Here is an 18,363-nt window from a genome sequence, read left to right as displayed (position 1 = left end):
GAGCTTCTTAAAAGTCGAGAAAAGTCCGGGTTTACCTGGTGGTTTATCAGGTCGAATTTTAACATTCTTCTGAGACATTTCGACATTAACGATCCGGAGGTACCTAAAGGTCATAATTATGAGAACTACGAAACCCCTAGTACTCCAGAGCATTCACCAGGTCACTCAAACATACTCTTCGAGGAGTTTTGAGACCCAGCATTTATGCGGATGCTCAAACCAGCTTCTAAAAAAGAGAGAAAAGTCTGGGGTTCCCATGTGGTTTACCAGGTCGAATTTTAACATTCTTTGGAGGCATTTAGTTGGTCACCCTCCAAATAGGTCTGAAAGTCTTAATATTATAACTATTTTGTCAATCAGACTGAATCAGAGGATTTGCTACAAGTAGCCTGGTCTGTTGACAAAAAATTTCAAGAAGACAGTGAAGATTCAGATACTCTAGGCAAGATAAATTACTTTTAATTTTCATCTAAATAGAGTAATGAATTGTAGGTAATTTAAAAGGTAAGTTTTATTAGTCTTTATAGAAAACGTTTGATTTGCTTTAATCGATTTTATATTGTCACGTCCATAATTTTCACATTTTTAGCCATCGGACCATTGTTAATTAATTTCTCATTCTTTTGTAAATTTATTTTGTACTCTAATTAATTAGATTATTTTCTTTTAATGAGAATTTTTATTTTATAAATCTAATTCCTCTGAAAAATAAATAAATATATTAAAGATAATGACTTAGAAAAAAAGTTTTAAAATTGTTTAGAGACTATGTGAAAAGCAAAAGAAGAAACAAGAGAATGTGGAAAATATTCGTTCTAAGCATTTTGTTTTCTTGTCCGCTGTCACGGTTTGGTTAAGTTAATAAGATCCAAAATTGTTATTTATGTAATTTCAGATACCTCCCGATGATAAATTCCTCGAAGAATATGTTTGAGTGGCCTGGTGAATTCTCTGGAGTACCCAGGTTGTCGCATGTCTCATAATTGTGATTTTTAGTTACCTCCGGAGGGTGAACGTCTAAATGCCTCCGAATAACGTTAAAACTGGACCTGGAAAACCACCTGGGTACCCCAGACAATTCTCACTTTTTCAGAAAATCGTTTTAGCCTTGGCAGGAACGCAGGGTCTCGAAATTTCATAGTAAATTCGCGGCTACACCTACACGGAGAAAAACAGATGGTCAACGTTAGATGGTTACAATTTAGAGAGCCAGACAGTCTTTCTACATGGTCGAACGGTCCTTTTAAATTTGTTTCGACATGGTTAAAAAGACTCTTATTTGATCGCCAGTCTGACTTTTATAAGAACATCATACTGACAATCAGGGATAACTAAGGTGTCCTTTTCAGGATCGTCAATACGCACATATTGTTTTCACACATTTCGAACATCCATGAAGGAGCAGATAAGTCATCGCGTATGGTCAACTGCTTGATTTTTACGCGTCAGTTATACGCATTAAAATTTAAAGGATACCACTAATTGGCCCCAATTAGCATAACGGACTCGTAGACCGCGTGGTGCCAAAGTGCTATCCGTTAAAAAAAGTTGTTACTCACTATTTCCGTGTAAAGTGAGTGCATCTATTGAGGATTCATTTAAAATATCTTATTCTATAAGTATCTGTTTTAAATACGATCCAGTCGAATGTCTGAGAAAATCTGAGATTGTCGATTTGGCCCTCTTGTTTTTACCTTCTAGAGATAGTCGCTTTAGCCATATTCAAGAGCTGTCCTATAGTCGACCCTGCAATATGGTCTATCTGCATATTTATATAGCCAAACAGACCTTCTATTTTTTTCCGTGTAGATTGTCATATTTCTTATCATTATAACTTTCAGATACTTTCAAAACCTTAACACCTAAATGCCTTCTAAAAAATTCTTCAAATAATATGTATGAGTGACCCGGTGAATTCTCTTCAACACCTAGATAGTAGTAATCCTGATAATTACCACTTTCAGATACCTCTGAATTTTGAAATACCTTCAAAGAATGTGAAAATTCGACCTGGTAAGCCACCTGAGAAACCCAGGCTATCCTCGCTTTCTCGGTCATGTATTTTAGCCTTCACTTAAAGGTTGCGTCTCAAAATTCCTCGAAGAATATGTTTCAGTATTCAGGTAAATTCTATGGAGCACGAGGTTTGTCGTAGTTCTTATAATTACGACCTATATATACCTCTAGAGTGCTAGCACCTAAATGACTTTAAAGAATGTTAAAACTAGACCTGGCAGGCGATGTAGATATCCGGAACTATTCTCGCCTTTTTAAAACCCGTTTTAGCCTGAACAACAACGCAGGGTCTTGAAATTTATGATTTATTATAATTAAAAATGTTAGATTCCTCCGAAGTATTAGAATCTAGATGCTTGCGAAGAATGTTAAAACTTGAGCCATCATTGATTCTTTAGAAACTGGTTTTAGCCTTCACAGGAAAGAGGGTCTGCAAATTCTTCGAAAAAAATGTTTTAATATCCTGGTAAATTATGTGGAGCACCTGGGTTTTTACAGTTTTTGGAAATCCACGAAGAATATTTTTGAGGGACGCGGTGAATACTCTGCAGCACCAGAGAGTGGCCTGCAGAGTGGCCCTAGACTTCGTAAGAAAGACCTCCGACCCTTGACGGATGGTTGAAAGTTAAATACATCCGAAGCAACTGTAAACTTAATATTGTAAAATGTTATTGAGTTACTGGTAGAATCAAAGTTTTCCAGTATTTTTAGTTACTCAAATAACATTAACTAGATATTCTTTCATTATGTTTCGTCTGTTTCATAATGTAATGTAACAAAAGTAATGCTGACATTCGTTTCACTTCACGATATCCATAACTGGAATAACGAAACTTTTGTTGTGTTCAAATATAACGTAACGTAACGAAAGTTTCATACAGATCCCTGCTTTAAGTAAATAAGTGGTATTGATTCAAAAATCTTTAAAAAAATTATATTTTTATATGATAAATTACAAAAATGTAAGATTTGAAAAACTTTATCAAAATTCAAGATTTTTCTTAATGTATTCTATTGAAACTTTCTCCTTTTTGGTAGAAAATTAACCTGGAATTTTCATAGTTTTTTGAGTCATACATTTTCTTAATTTGTCATAGAAAAATATCATTTTTATATATTTTTGTAAAAATAACACTTATTTACATTAAAGTGGGAAAGAAGAATGTAATGATACAACTTTTTAATGATATCACTAGTGTTTTTTATTCTGCGAGCAGATCGCTCGTACCAGGGATTGCTTTTAACCTCAAAATCTCAATAAACTGTCATCGCAATTTACATCAGCAATGGAATTTGATAACGTAAATTGAAACAAATTCCATACTTCACAGGAATCTTACTTTATGTTAATGTTCATACCCAGTGGGCACAAAATTTGTCGACGTCTTTACGGCATCGTTATGGCATCTTTACGATAGCTTTACGACATCCTGTGTCCATGTTGTTAAGGTGTCTTTGCGATATCTTAAAGACATCGTCAGATCATACGATATATTTAAGATATCGTAAAGACACCTTAACGACACGGACATAGGATGTCGTAAAGTTGTCGTAAAGATGTGGTAATGATGTCGTAAAGACGTCGCCACATTTTTTTCTACAGTGTACTTACATAAAATAATAAGTTACAACTAAAAATACTATATTGTTAAACTAATCTCACCCGCAGAATCAGAATATTGCCATTGAGAAGCTTGCATTTCACTTTCTCCGCAAAAACCTCTTCATAAAATTTATAATCTTCAAAACTTTTATATGATTTTACTTTTTTGCGGTTTAAAAACTGTGAGATTGAATCAAATATGACACTATATCAGCTATAGAGACCAAGGGCACTGAACACGGATCAAAGTTTTTGATTTTTTCCGATTTTAGAATGTATATCGGGTCTTGAAATTACCCGAAAATTTTGCCAAATATTCACAACGTGTCCTAAAAGTTCCGGGACGGATGAATATTTCTCTAGGTAAAATATTTTCAAAAAAGATAAAGGAAATTCTTGGGGTAACTTTCAACGAGGAATTCAACTGTGACCTTAGTTTTCACCTTGAGGAATATCTTCAAGGTTATTTCAAGGTCAACTTGTTTAAAAAATAGAAAACCCCTTATTTTACGTCGGCAATCGAAAGAGCGGAAAATTTTACGTTAAAACATGTACTAAAGTCATAGGTCAGGTATGACCTGGATGGTCACTCAAAGTTTATTTAAACTTAAACAAGCTGTCGAAACATCTGAGAAGCGCAGCTTCTGTAAATAATTAATAAGAACCTTACTTATTCATTTTAGCAAGGCGCATTCAGATAGCACCTTAGGTATGAAATTAGCTATGTCCTTCAAGATCATTTTAAGGTGAATTAAAAAAAAATAGAAATCCCCTTATTTGACATCAGCAATCGAAAGATCGGGAAAGTTTACGTTCAAAAATGTAATCAGATTATAGGTCATCTCCCTCTCTCCTTCTCCCCCCCTCTCTCTCTCATGCTCTGACAAGGTCATCAGTAAGGTCAAGTTGCAACTTTTATGTTATAAAGTTGAGTTAAATTCAGCTTTTTCTTAGGAACAACAACGACGTGGATGTAGTAAATTTTTTAAAGTGCTTTATTAATGTGCGTTCTTTTTTCTTTCTTCACTTCACAGTAGGAAATTTACACAAATTTTACAGAAACTTTTTGTAAACAGGAAACTTGTGTACAAATTCTTTGTATTATTCCTGATAAGGATTTTGTAATATTCCCGATGCATTGTTTTTATTGTATTCTGGAATTTACACAAATTTATTTCGAATTGTACATTTACACAAAAACTTTGCGTACGTTTCAAATAGAAAATACTCAACAACATAAGCAGAAACCTGCATTAACATCCGAATTTATTAGTGAAAATGGAATGTCTTTGTCAAAGAGAAAGAGTATCGCTATTCATGATGACAGGCTAAGGTGCGGTGACGCGATCTTACAGGGAAGTGAAAGATCTCTTTAACAAAGTATCTAGGGGTGGGGCAAATGGAACTGCAACATAAACCATTGAACGAACTGTAAGACGGTTTCATGAGAGGCAATGCAAGAGATGTACCCAGAGCAGGGAGACCAAGGTCAGCAGGAAATGAGGAGAATTCATTGAATGTTTTTTTTTTCATTCGCCGAAGATGCGCATTCATCTATCTGTAGGGCTCCTCAAGAGCATGACATAAGTAAGTCGCCTGTGCATTACATGATTCAGAGAGAAAATGTTCATCCGTTCAAAGTAATACTTGTTCACAAGTTGAACAAAGATGATTTCGATCGTTGCGATGAGTTTTCTGAAGATATGATGTTACGCATATATGGAAGTCCTAACTTTCCATCCTTGGAAAGTCTTTTAAAATAAAGCAATACTTCCTTGGAACAAATATAGCTTTGGATATATGGGGCATTATTCTTGAACTGTCCCAACTTTAAAAGTCATGTCTCCGATTGCTTTCAACTTTTCAGAGTTTTTTTGTCTATATGATAGTAGTATACAACTATTTTATAGACTTTTACTACCATCCCTCCTCGAACTACAGGAGGTGAAATTTGCGTCCCCCGGGCAAAGCGGGTATTTTCAAATGATCCTCACATCCTTTCTACAAATGAGAATTGAATTTTCTATGTGTGATTCCTTAAGGGATTTTCATGCTCTTTCGTTCTGTGAAATATATTGTTTTCAATTTTTTTATTTTTATAAGCAAATTGCCATTAAAAATGTTTATTTAACATTTTCTACTCTTAGAGGGATGTTTTTATTTTTTTTATAGTATTTTATGTAGTTATGAGAAGATATCTGAGCGAAACCCTTTCTTGCGCGCTCGGACAGGTTGGCCAGTCCAGCCGATTAACCGACCGACGTTGTTTCGTTCAAATTCGATTCATTCAAACATTCTTTTCATTGGTACAGAAACTTTCCAAAAATTAATTTCAGCGGTTCCTAATGCATCGAAAATTTTTGCATGTAATTATGAACAAATTAGGGAACACAAGTATTTTTTAAGAGAGCGTTCAATCCTCGCCCCTCCATAATGTTTTTTTTTGGGGTTTGCTGAATGTTTTCATGATTACCGTCACATAAAACAGACTTGTTAAAAGCTTAAATCAATTAACAATAGTTTAAACTATTCATATAAACAAAATAGCAATATTCTAAAAAATTGAACATTTGGGCTGGAATACGCAACAATAGAAATAATAGGACCATTTTTATTGAGGGTAATTTGAATGCGGCTATGTATGAGATTATGCTACGAACTCAAATAGTTCCTGCAATAAGAGAGAAGGCTGGATAAAACTTTGATCACACCTGACTTAACACCTCTGGGCTATTTTCTTTAGGGTTATCTAAAAGATCAAGTGTATAAAACCAAACCTCGAAATTTAGCAGACTTGCAACAAAGAATAATTGATGAATGTGTTAGAGTTCAATCTAAATTAACTATACGATCTTGAATTAACGCGTAAATTGTCACAATGAAAAATCCACACGTTTGATTGTTTATGTAAATTTGAATAAATGTATAAAATATAAGTAATACAGTAAAACGTTACGGCCACTTGGTCTAAACTTTCGACTCTTCAGCCCACAATCTCGGGCCGCGATCCAACTCAACAACCTCGCAATTCTACACTTACTTTCAACTATTCTATAAAAACTCAACGCTACCTAGCAACCTTGTATAAAATAGAACTATGTATGTATTTTTCTAACATTCGGCCATCCTTGAAAGATACTTGGTCCCCAAGCATGAACGAAACTTAAATAATTTTTTGAGCATTATACCTGAACTGAATTATTAATTACAAAACAAAATCGTTTAATTTACTCGCTTTCCGTCTTTCTCTAACAGGTCTTAAATTTCTAATCACATCAACATCTGGATTCTTTTCAACTAGAGTAAAATTCTCTTGTTTGCCTTTTTCAAGACACTCCTTATTAGTTTTATCGACGTTCGATTATAAAAATTCAATAGAATCTTCCTTTTCTTTTACATTTTGAATATTCTCATCTTCTGAACTATAATTGCTGTTTGCGTCTTCATTCAAATTTGGTCGCCAAATTTGAATTTGACTGACATGCGCAGTAGTCGGAGTATTTTTACCTTTACAATATAATTTCTGAATTTTATACGTGTCCGATGGTAACTTTGCAATAATTACGCTGGGTCCTTTCTTTCTTGATTGAAATTCAGTCGACTCACCTGTTGATACAGTGTTAGTTTTAACGAATGCAATGTCTCCTATTTCAAATTTAATTTTAGTATGAACGTTCTTATCGCAACGATCTTTTGCTTTCTTTTGATCGATCACAATCGCCTCTCGAATCTCATTTCTAATTTCTTCTGGATTTGTAAAAGTCTCAGAATTTTTCGTTATCATTCCAACGTGTGTAATTCAAATGACATTCTAATTTCTTTACATCTTGATCCCATCTTAGTCCTTCATTGTCCAAAAGATTTGATTGTAAAGTCGGTAAAATAGTATGATTCAATCTCTCTACTTGCCCATTGGCTTGAGGATGCCTACTTGAATTTAACGTATGCTTGATACCAAATATTTTGCACAATTCTTCGAATTTTTTAGCTGTGAAACTAGTACCCCTGTCTGAAATGATTCTCTGAGGTGAACCAAATCTATAAATAAATTCTTCAACCCTCTTGATCGACGTAGGGAATAGGATGCAATTCTCCGGCTTGCTTTCCTAGCATCCTTTTTGCTAACAAACATTCTAAACAAGATCCAATGTGCATTTTTACGTATCTTCGCATTCTTGGAAAATAAAAATGTTCTCTAATTTTCGATACCGTTCTATCAATTCCAAAATGACTGGAGAAATCGTGGTACTTAATTGATAGCGCTTTACGCATGGCTGTTGGCGAGACATACAATTCCTTATTTTTATCTTTGTAATCGATTTTGTATAGTAAACCATCTCTTAATACGTAATCTTGACATTCATCTTTCTCCACTCGTGTTCGGCTTTTTCTAGAATTTTTATTTTTCTGGCTAATTTTTCATCAACTCTCTGGTACATCAAGATCTCATCTTCGCGCATCGAAATATTTAAAATCGTACCTGGTTCAACAAAAGAATTAGCCTCTTCTACCGGTGCTCTAGATAATGCATCTACATGTAGCATATTCTCACCCTTGCGATGGTGTATATCAAAGTCAAAATCAGCAAGAGAACTGAGCCAACGAATTATTTGTGGATTAGTTGTTATTGACTTGTTAATATAAACCAACGCTTGGCAGTCCGTGAAAATGTCAAAATGAATACCGATTAGCAAAGGTCTTAATCGAGTCGTTGCCCACACTACAGTCGACAACTCTAGCTTACTAGAATGATATGATTTTTACGCTTCTGAGGTTTTCCTACTAATTGTGTAATTTAATTTCTGTTTCTCCCCCTAGTTTTGTTGAAATAACATCGCTCCTAATCCGATTGCTGATGCATCCGTGTGCAAATCACTACGTTTTGCTAGCGGATTATAAAGACCCAAAATAGGCTCCGAACTGATCAATTGTTTGATTTTCTGAAAAGAAAATTTCTGAGCTTCACCCCAGACAAACTTTACACCGTCCTTCAAAAGTTCAATTAACGGAGCCATCAAACACGAAAACTTCGGAGTAAAACGTCTCGAAAAGTTTGCAAGTCCTACAAACCTTCTAACATCATGCACATTTTCCGGCTAAGGAAACTCTACAATTGCTCTAATGTGTTTTGTACCTGGTTCCATTCCCTCTTTTCCAATTACAAATCCTAAGTAATCCACTTTAGGCAACCCAAACTTGCACTTTTTTAAGTTTAATGTTAACCCTGTTTTTATCAAAAGATCCAAAACCTGGCTTAATTTTTGTATAAATTCCTCCCAAGTCTTGGTATAAATCAAGATGTCATCAAAATAAGTAAGAGGTGAATTAGAATTATTTGGAACAAAAATCCTTTTAATTAATTTAGAAAAATAGAATGGGGCATTCATCAAACCAAACATTACTCTCTCAAATTGACCCGTCTCATTCTGAGTTATAAAAGCCGTCTTTTCTTTCGCACTTTCAGTTAATGGAATGTGTAAATAACTATGTGACAAATAAAGTGGCAAAAAACTTGGAGCCATGTAATTTATATAGACCATCATCGATATTTGAGAGAGGGAAGTTTGTTCGAATTGTCATCTGGTTTAATCGCCGATAGTCGACAACTAGACGCGCTGATCCATCTGCTTTAGTAACTAAAAAGCACGGGCTAGCAAAGGGTGAATTTGTTTGTTTAGCTAAACCGACTCGTTTATATTCTCCTATAAGATCTCGCATTGTTTCACGTTCCGATGAACTCAAATTATACGGCTTCGCAGAAAACGGTTCCGACCCTTCTTTTAAAATTATGTCCATTTCCAGGACATCTGTACATCCTAACTTCGATAAATTTTTAGCAATTGCTCGACATTTAGAATTTAAAAGATCAACAATCTCTGTTGATTCGGTCTCAGACGTGTATTTGTACCTCTGACTTGATAACTGGCTCAGATCTAGGTTCCATTTCTGGAATTTCTTTTATTGTCAAAATCTTATGTGCAAGAATTTTCCCTTTCGATAACTTAACCTCTTTATCAACTATATTTTCATAAGGCAACATTAATTCACAATCACCCACTACTACATTAATAAAATTAATTGATCGCGGGTGAATACCAACTTTTTCGTTAACAGTTGGTCTCAACTCTTTAAGGTTTGACTCGATGTTTGATTCTTTAGCAAACGGAAAATTATTTGCATGACAACAAGTTATTTTATCACCGAATTTATAAAATGCAATATGAGGCAATTCAGTAAAAGATTTTAAAAATTCAAAACCGTGATTAAGCATAACGGAAGCTTTTATGGTACACACCGAAGATACATGATCTACGAGAGAATCGAGAATCACATCATTAATTAAAGCCTTCTTTAAATACTTTTTCTCAGCTGGATCGCAATTAGAAGTAATAACATTTATCTTACCTTCGTCGAGTTTCTTAGGCCTAGTACAATATTTTTTGAAATGACCTGTCTCGTTGCAAGTAAAACATTTAATTTCGTGTTTCACAGGACATTCTTTTGCATAGTGATTGGTCGAATTACATCTAAAACACGCGCGCTCCGCATCTGCACTCGGACTTAATTCTTTTTTCTAGCTGCCTCTAACGTAGTTGCTCTCCTTTGAAGTCGCTTTTGAAGTTTCCTTCTTATCCGGTATCAAACTCGAAGACAAATTTTTATCCTTCCTTTCATCAGCTGCTCCAGAATTCTCACGTCTTGAAGAAAAACGCTGCTTTCTTGAATTCTCCAGATCCTCCAACATTAAAATATTTTGAAGAATATTGTCAAGGTCGAGATATGTTTGTGATGCTATTGTGGAACTCGTATCACGAGACAACAGTCCAACTGCCAGTTGAGTCTTGGTTTCAGTCAAACTAAATTCCAATTCTTTGCAGAGTCGAACCTTCTCAAAAAAGTATTCTTGAACATCCTTTCCAGGTCGCTGACATCGCTGTTCCATTGCCTTCCATTTTTCAGTTAAAGATTATTCAACTAGTAAATGTAGCTTTAAATCCGGAAGAACATTGTAATGAAATGTTTCGGGCTGCTTCTTCTGTGACACATTTTGCAGTAATATCGCGTTTTGATCCAAAAGTTCAGTCATAGCTGCTAGGACTTGCGACATATTTTGCTGAAAATCTCCCTGAAACTCATTTCCATGTTGCGAAATTTGATTTGTGATATTTAAAACTGGGCTGCTTAGATCTCCGGGTTGAACATTGTTATTCAGCAGCTGCTGATTCTGTAGAGGATTGAAACGTCTTGATCGTATATTCTTTTGACCTTCCGTGTTCTTTTGATTTGACCAACCAAGCCAATCAGGAGATGTAATTAATCCTCCAACTGCTCCTTGTTGATCCATTCTCACTATTCACTATTTTTTTTCTTTTAAATCACTATTTTCGGAAATATCTAATTGATTCTCACATATAAAATAGAAATATCAATTTACGGAACACGCCAGAACAATCGAGAACCTTTTTTTATCATGGCGTTCGATTCCACGTTCTTTTGTTTTTATTGATTTGCTTGGTTACCGGAATTTTTCCAAATTTTCCGATTTTTCCGATTTTCGCGGATTCGCGCTACTCAAAAGAAAAATCTTATTTAGTGGAAATGGGCCACTAATCGACTTCTTCTTTCATTGTGTCTAATTGACACAATGAAAAATCCAGACGTTAGATTGTTTATGTAAATCTTAACAAATGTAACAAATATAAGTAATACAGTAAAACGTTACGACCACTTGGCCTAAACTTTCGACTCTTCAGCCCACATTCTCGATCCGCGATCCGATTCAACAGCCTCGCAATTCTACACTCACGTTCAACTATTTTATAACATCATTCTATTTACTATTACTATACTATTTTATAGCATCTTTCTCAATATCGGGTGGAAAACGTTCTCAAAAGCGGGAGTTCGCAGTACTGAATTTCGCAGTACCGCGACTCGAGTGTAACTAGACGTGAGGGACAAGGGGACTCGTAACAATCAAACACTCCAAAACGCGAGATGTGGTTCTCAAAGATATTCAGACCTTGTTTAAGTTTAAATAGCCTTTGTGTGACCATCAAGTCGATACCTGACTTATGACCTGAGTACATTTTTGAATGAAAAATTTCCCGCTCTTTCGACTGCATACGTCAAATAAGATTTCTATTTTTAGAAAACATGTTGACCTGGAAGTAACCTTGAAGGTCATCTTTAAGGTTAAAACTAAGGTCACCATTCAATTTATCGTTGAAAAGTACTCCAAGAATGACCTTAATGTTTTTGGAAAGTATTTTACCTAGAGAAATATTCAGCCGGCCGGAACTTTTTGCACCCCCTGTGTAATGATAACAAATACAATGTCATTACTATTCCCCGTTTTTCATCCCTCCCACGGTTGGCGGCGCACGCGCAATGCTGTGAACTTTATTTGCGCTGTGTGAGACAGAAATATATGTCTGCACTCTGTTTTTTCCCCTGAAGTCTCTCACGCGGTTAGCCATATAGGAGTATAGGTCGATAGTTTTTGAGTTGCTCTTTTTGATGAAACCATCTAAGAAAAATTCCGAGCGTTATTATTGCTAATAATTGAGTTGTTAGTTACTCGAGAAATCGGGATTTCGCTCGAGAGCTCAAATCCCGTGAAACACCTTCCACCACTCACCACTACATCATCGCGTCTCATCTGTACCCCATCCGTGAGCCGCGTCTACGATGCCGCTATATGCGTGAGAATAGAGGTAAGTGGAAAAATCTCACTTTACTTTTCAGAGTAAGCCCCCTTTCTTCGGCGCACGTCACATATGTCTAAAATGTGACACAAAATGACGTTAGGCTTGGAGTTCGTATTTTCCATTAGATACGGCCGGTTGCATGATGTCGCGCCTACTGTTAGATTGCAGATCAGCATAATGCAGTAGTATAAAAATGGATTTAAACAACTTATTATCTCATCAGTATGAACATTTAAACTATTTTAAAGTTATAAATACGAGAATGATGGGGGGGGGGGGGGAAACAGGAAAAACGATAGGTTCGAAATCTGGTTACTCATTAGTAGTCGTCATTAATAGTATTCAAGTACTAGTTAAAAATATTGATTGTATTCATGGTAAAAATCATTTACTTGAAAGATATCGCCATTTTCCGATTACAGACGGAATGAAGATAACCCCTACACTTACTTTCCTCTGTAATAGCAAATTATAAGACATCAAGTAAGAAAATAAATTGAAACTAAAAAAAATCCTTGGTTTAGTGGACACCCTGAAAATGCAAAATTATGATTTAAACAATTACCTGATCCTATAGAGGGGTTTCTTTTCTTGCCTCAGCCTTCCACTGGAATCCGTTGACTCGTGCAGTTATCGGTTTGTTTCGGTTCGTCGCGTTTTCAATTCCATTTCTAACTCCCGCTACTAATCTCATCGCTGGATTTGAAACCAAACCGTTTCGCTTTGGTTTGACGTTGCTAGCACTAAAAAATTAAACATAATTCAAATTTCACATTGCTCGAAATGTTAATATTATGAAATATGAAAAGGGGCCGTTCAGAAAATACGTAACGCTTAAAGTTTCAAATACATATTACAGAGAAATTGTCAAAATAGCCCTATTATTTCGGTACAGGTAGACAGATCCTTAAATGGCCGGCTTTACATCAACGAACGAAAGTTTAGCTATACGCGCAAATAATTCTTGAGGGGAGCGAAGCTGTCCAAAAATATATTCAAGCAAAACAATCATAACCTAAAAGATTTATTGTTTCGTTGCCACTCTGAATATTTATATAAATAAGTAATTACGCCTTCAGTCAGTAATTAATTCGATTTCAGTTTTTAACAGGCAGCTACCCAAACAGTTTTTTGGTATAATTAACACTTTTACAATTAGTAAATTATTCAAAGTTTTAAAAAAGTCCGAATCTGCGACTTGTGTGCATAATTATTTTTGATCTCCTATGTTACCGAAAGTTTGAATTAGCTGGAGTACATGCATTTTATAATTTGGCAAACCTTCTTTCACGCCATTTCCAAGGCGACAAATTGGCTTCCATCAAGAGTTCTACGCGCGTATAGCTAACCTTCCACTCATCGATGTGAACTAGACCATTATTACCTTCCAGAAATGTGTTCAGGAGTGTGTTTTACGTTCCGCCCGACGCCGGCTCCACTGTTGCCTAAAATAATCCTCATATGCGTGTCGCGTGTGAAGTGAGTATCCGCAGAATTCCTTTTATCTTCCTGTCCGTTTTTCTTTTCTTTCTCAATCACGAGACCTAACATTTCGTTGGTTAGTTCAAAAGGTTTTGTCGCATCGTTTCTTTCAATGATCTCCGTCTTGATATTTATCGGCTCATATATCGCAGAAGTATGATTGTATCCTCCCCCTTGAACTTTATATTGTATACTTTGATTCCCGGTTAATAGGGAAACACCAAGCTGACTTTGTATGACACTAGCCGCAGTTTGAGCACTTGGCGGACTCGTATTCGTCGGGGAATACGGAATAAGGCTATCGCTCAAAGGCGAATGGGGAGGAGATGCGTAGATAGGACTTTGCGGCTCGCTTTTCAAAGGCGAGAGCAATTTGCTCAGTGGCCGACTTTTAGCTCCTCTTGAACATTGTTGCAGTTGCTGCGTGAAAGAGAGCGGCACCTTGATAACAAATAAAAAAATACATATAATTAAGAACTTGAAAAATCTTCTGCTACAGATTTTCTATCGCCATGTATAAGTGCAAGTGTGCTCAATTTTTATCTGGTGGATAATAATTTGCCGAAATTGTAATTGAATTATATTGAGGGCATTTTCAAATGCAATTTGAGAGAAGAGACATATTTACGATGAGGGATTGAAGTCATCCAAACTTGGGATTGCGCAAATAGTTAAATGGCAATGAAGTTCCGCATGCATCAGTGGCGCGGTGAAACACTCTAAAAAAACATGAGTAATACCCTCAAATAGACGAACAGTCTAAAATTAAACTTCGAAGTGTCGGGGCGGGTCGGGCTATTACGATTTTCGTAGAAAATAATTTTCAAGAACTAACCTTGATCACTTGATTGACCATAGAATTCGGACCGAATTTCCCCCGGTCACTTTTTGTGCTTCCGGTTAAATTACTGCTGGATTTGCTATTGCTGGAATTATTACCCAAGGAGACACAGCTTCTTCTTTTTGTAGAATCAGGAGATTCTGTGGGACTGTATTGTGTGGAAAGTGGATTTAAAATTGCTGAGGAAGGTTTAGTCTCGGCGGTCGAATTTGATGTAACGGACGTTGCACTACTGCTTCCACCTAGATTGAATAGACAATATTAGATTTATTAAATTTCTTCTTGGAAACAGAAAAATAAATTTGTATGCAAAGCCAGACGATTTCTGCGTGTATGTGTGCGCAAGATTGGCATCCCGTAGCAAAGATATAATTATACTACCCAAATACCAACGGAAAGCCGTGGAAATCATCGGACTTTGCATAAAATATCGTGTTACTTGAAAATATACTATTATTAAAAGTTGACGATTTGTAAAGTACCTCCGTTAATACCAGGCCTTAAAATTCGTTGATTCGCTGAGTGCTCTTCAAGCAACCTTACAACCGTATCATGTCCACTTTTAGCAGCAACTTTAATAGCATTTCTGCCACAGTGATCGGAATGATTTGGATTTGCTCCGTGGTTCAACAGAGCTCTGACACAATGCTCATGTCCTTCTTGAGCTGCGATACCTGTTGAAAATACGTGTAGTACAAATCTTAATAAAAACTGTAATGCTTAATGGAACGTTTCATTTCAACTTTTGCTAATTTGGAATCATAGTCGAAAAGATTCACATTTCTGAACTTTGAATACCTAAAGCAGTCGCTCCTTGATTACAAGTATGGTCGGGAGTTGCGCCATGCTCCAAAAGTAATCTGACAATTGATGCATGTCCTTGCCAAGCTGCAGAATGAAGAGGTGTCCTATTTTCATTGTCGCAAGAATTTACACTGGCAGTGCCTGCGGTCAATAATAGAGCCACCATTTCCACGTGCCCTTGCCAAGCGCTCACATGAAGCGGAGTTCTTCCCTATAATAGATTATTTTTACATTTATGGTCATTTTTTATTTAAGATAATTAGTAAAATTCCAGATTCTAATTAAAACGTGTTACTCGCCTCAGAATCTCTGCTTTCAACATCGGCACGTGCATGTTCAAGCAGAAACCTTGCCATGGCCAATCTATTTTCCAATGCAAGAATGTAAAGCGTACTTCTCCCATCGGCATCTTTGGCGTTAATATCAGCATTATGTGATAAAAGGACCTTCACAGTGTCGTAATGACCTTCCAGAGCCGAGAGTCTGAAAAACGCAAAGAGAGAGCATAAAGCATTTTCACTTCGAACGGAAACGTTTAACTTTAAGATGACAGCGAGTTTCACCTTAACGCGGTCTTTCCGTCATGCGCGTGCTGATCGATGGGTGCTCCATGCTGTTCCAATAGTCTTTCCACTAAAGCAGTGTGTCCTTCTTGCGCAGCAAGCATGAGCGCACCCTTTCCATCATTATCCGCTTCATCTACCTTGGCTCCTGCTTCCAGCAAAGCTTCACAAACGTCTACATGCCCTTCGAATGCTGCGTAATGCAGAGGTGTCCAACCGGAATTATCTCTGTGTTGCTCGTCTAGACCTGAAATTTCCGCAAAATCAGAAAATTCATAGCAGACATACATTCATCAAAATAGGGGTAAAAGGAGAGAATAAAAAGTGAAGTAATTAAGATTCATTTTATTTTGACCGCTTAGAGTTTGTAATTGTCTAATTAGACTTCAAACAACAAAAATGTGTGTCTCGGCATGCATGATATTAGAAGTGAAACTCCAAAAGAATGTTTAAGTAGAATTTCACCATTTGAAGGAATTTAATTAATTCCGTGAAATCCATGGATTTAGGGAATTCCTTCAATTTAAGGACACTGATCCTCATACTCAAATAATCAGATTGTATCTAAACTTGGTGAATTAAAAGTTATTAGCAATGGTAATATATTGTCAAATTTCGTAAAGCCTCAGAGCTTTGTTCACGTAAACAAAAAAGTAGTATTCCTATATTGCTAACCGGGTGAGAGGCTTCAGGAAAAACAGAGTGCAAACATATGTTTCTGCCTCACTCAACGCACATAAAGTTCACAGCATTGCGCGTGCACCGCTAATATTATAGGCAGTTAACCATATAGGAGTATTACATATATGGAAAGAAATTATAAAAATGAACATGTAATCTTATAGAGATATTGAGAATTCGAGTCTTAAATATGTAATTATGTATCCTTAGGAAATTCAAGTGCATTTAGAAACTTTTTCACTAACAAAAGTTGAATAATATAATAAATAATATTTTATAACAGAAAATCTGTTATAAAATAGTTAGAGGCGAGACAACGTGGCACTCCAGTCAGTCGAGTGGGGCGAGAATGATCCAAATTATCCAAATACACATATTCAAGTATCTTCGTTTCAAATCGAGCGGAAATTTAAACGTTTGAGCATTTTTTTCTTAGAGTTGAGGTAAGGTTATGCAATTTTTAGTAGTTTTTTCACTATTAACAGACTTAATATCAATGATTAAGCATAATGACAACAATTTAGCAGATGACACCGGTGGACAAAAAAGTGGTATAGGGTGTGTAGGCACTGCACGAGAGTTCACACTGGGATTGAAAATATATACTGAGATAGCCCTGTGCAGACTATTCAAAAATAAAAATCTAACTCTGACAAAAATGCCTTTGACATATTGGGCTGTAATCATCTCAAGCCTGATATATTAAGAGGACAGTCTGCCATTTTTAAATACTTTGTCATAACACATGTATTAAAAAGTTGACTTTAGATACCGCCGTAGCGGGTCGAAAGTTGCGTTTTCAACCCTAGACTAAAAAGTTAAAACAGGCCACTGCGAAAGTCACTTTACGCCGTAACTGGTATCGAAAGTATATACATTCTATTTTATCTGCAGTTGTCTGCAGCCATTCTTCCTCTTACCGAACCTCTTTTCGAGAATAGAGGCTAACTTCAGTCTCCACCTTCGATCGTGAACGGTCGATGTTTTCAGCGATAACTGTAGCGTGCTCGTCTCGCCACAGTTTTCAAAATAAATAACTTAAACTTTTAACTTGTTTTGTGAATAAGGGAGTGTTCACATATGATGTCACGCTTTATTGCAAGCTTTTTTACCTCTCCGCAACCCTTGTCACGCTCAGTTACGAAGTAACAAGATCCCACATATAATATTACGTCACGTTCTTTCGACCCCCTCTTCAAATTTTTTAAAATAAATATAAAATACTTTTCGGAATCTTCTCAAATATGGGAATCAAACGTTACATGAACATAATCTTCTTAAAGCACATATTAAACAGCTGAGATATACGAGTATATGGACTTAATACTTTTCAGGTCGTCAATTAAAAACAAGAAAGCCCTCCGTTACATCACGCGCAGAATGACTCGTTCCCCCATATTTCACGATTTGTCACGCTTGACAAGAACCCCCCCCCCCTCTTCCCTCGGTGCGTCACATCATAAGTGAACGCTCCCTAACCTAGAAACTTTTATTATTAATTGGTATTAGAAAGAGCAATTTTCCACTCGTGCAATTGTCGCCTTTCACCCCTTATTGTGCAATATACTACGAGGGTGGATTGATAAGTTTCCGGCCTGACCAAGAAAAACAACGTTTTTAAGAATTTTTTTTTTTATTTCTCAACATAATCTCCTCCAAGGC

The 18,363-nt window shown here is 36.1% G+C and overlaps 1 protein-coding gene across 1 annotated transcript in view; it reads right to left on the bottom strand.

Annotated features, from left to right (window-relative positions):
- LOC117176076 (ankyrin repeat domain-containing protein 50-like) overlaps positions 1-18,363 on the bottom strand; it is a 57,663-nt gene that overhangs the window by 2,639 nt on the left and 36,661 nt on the right. The window contains exons 7-13 of the mRNA XM_033366091.1: positions 16,021-16,267; positions 15,757-15,940; positions 15,452-15,668; positions 15,136-15,327; positions 14,648-14,895; positions 13,715-14,253; positions 12,896-13,073 (exon numbers count right to left, since the gene is read on the bottom strand). Coding sequence (XP_033221982.1) covers positions 12,902-13,073; positions 13,715-14,253; positions 14,648-14,895; positions 15,136-15,327; positions 15,452-15,668; positions 15,757-15,940; positions 16,021-16,267 — 1,799 coding nt within the window. The 3' untranslated portion in view covers positions 12,896-12,901. The remainder of the gene's footprint in view (positions 1-12,895; positions 13,074-13,714; positions 14,254-14,647; positions 14,896-15,135; positions 15,328-15,451; positions 15,669-15,756; positions 15,941-16,020; positions 16,268-18,363) is intronic.

The sequence above is a fragment of the Belonocnema kinseyi genome, chromosome 7 (genome assembly GCF_010883055.1).
Source record: "Belonocnema kinseyi isolate 2016_QV_RU_SX_M_011 chromosome 7, B_treatae_v1, whole genome shotgun sequence".
Lineage (NCBI taxonomy): Eukaryota > Metazoa > Arthropoda > Insecta > Hymenoptera > Cynipidae > Belonocnema > Belonocnema kinseyi.
This window is presented reverse-complemented; position numbering and strand designations above follow the sequence as displayed.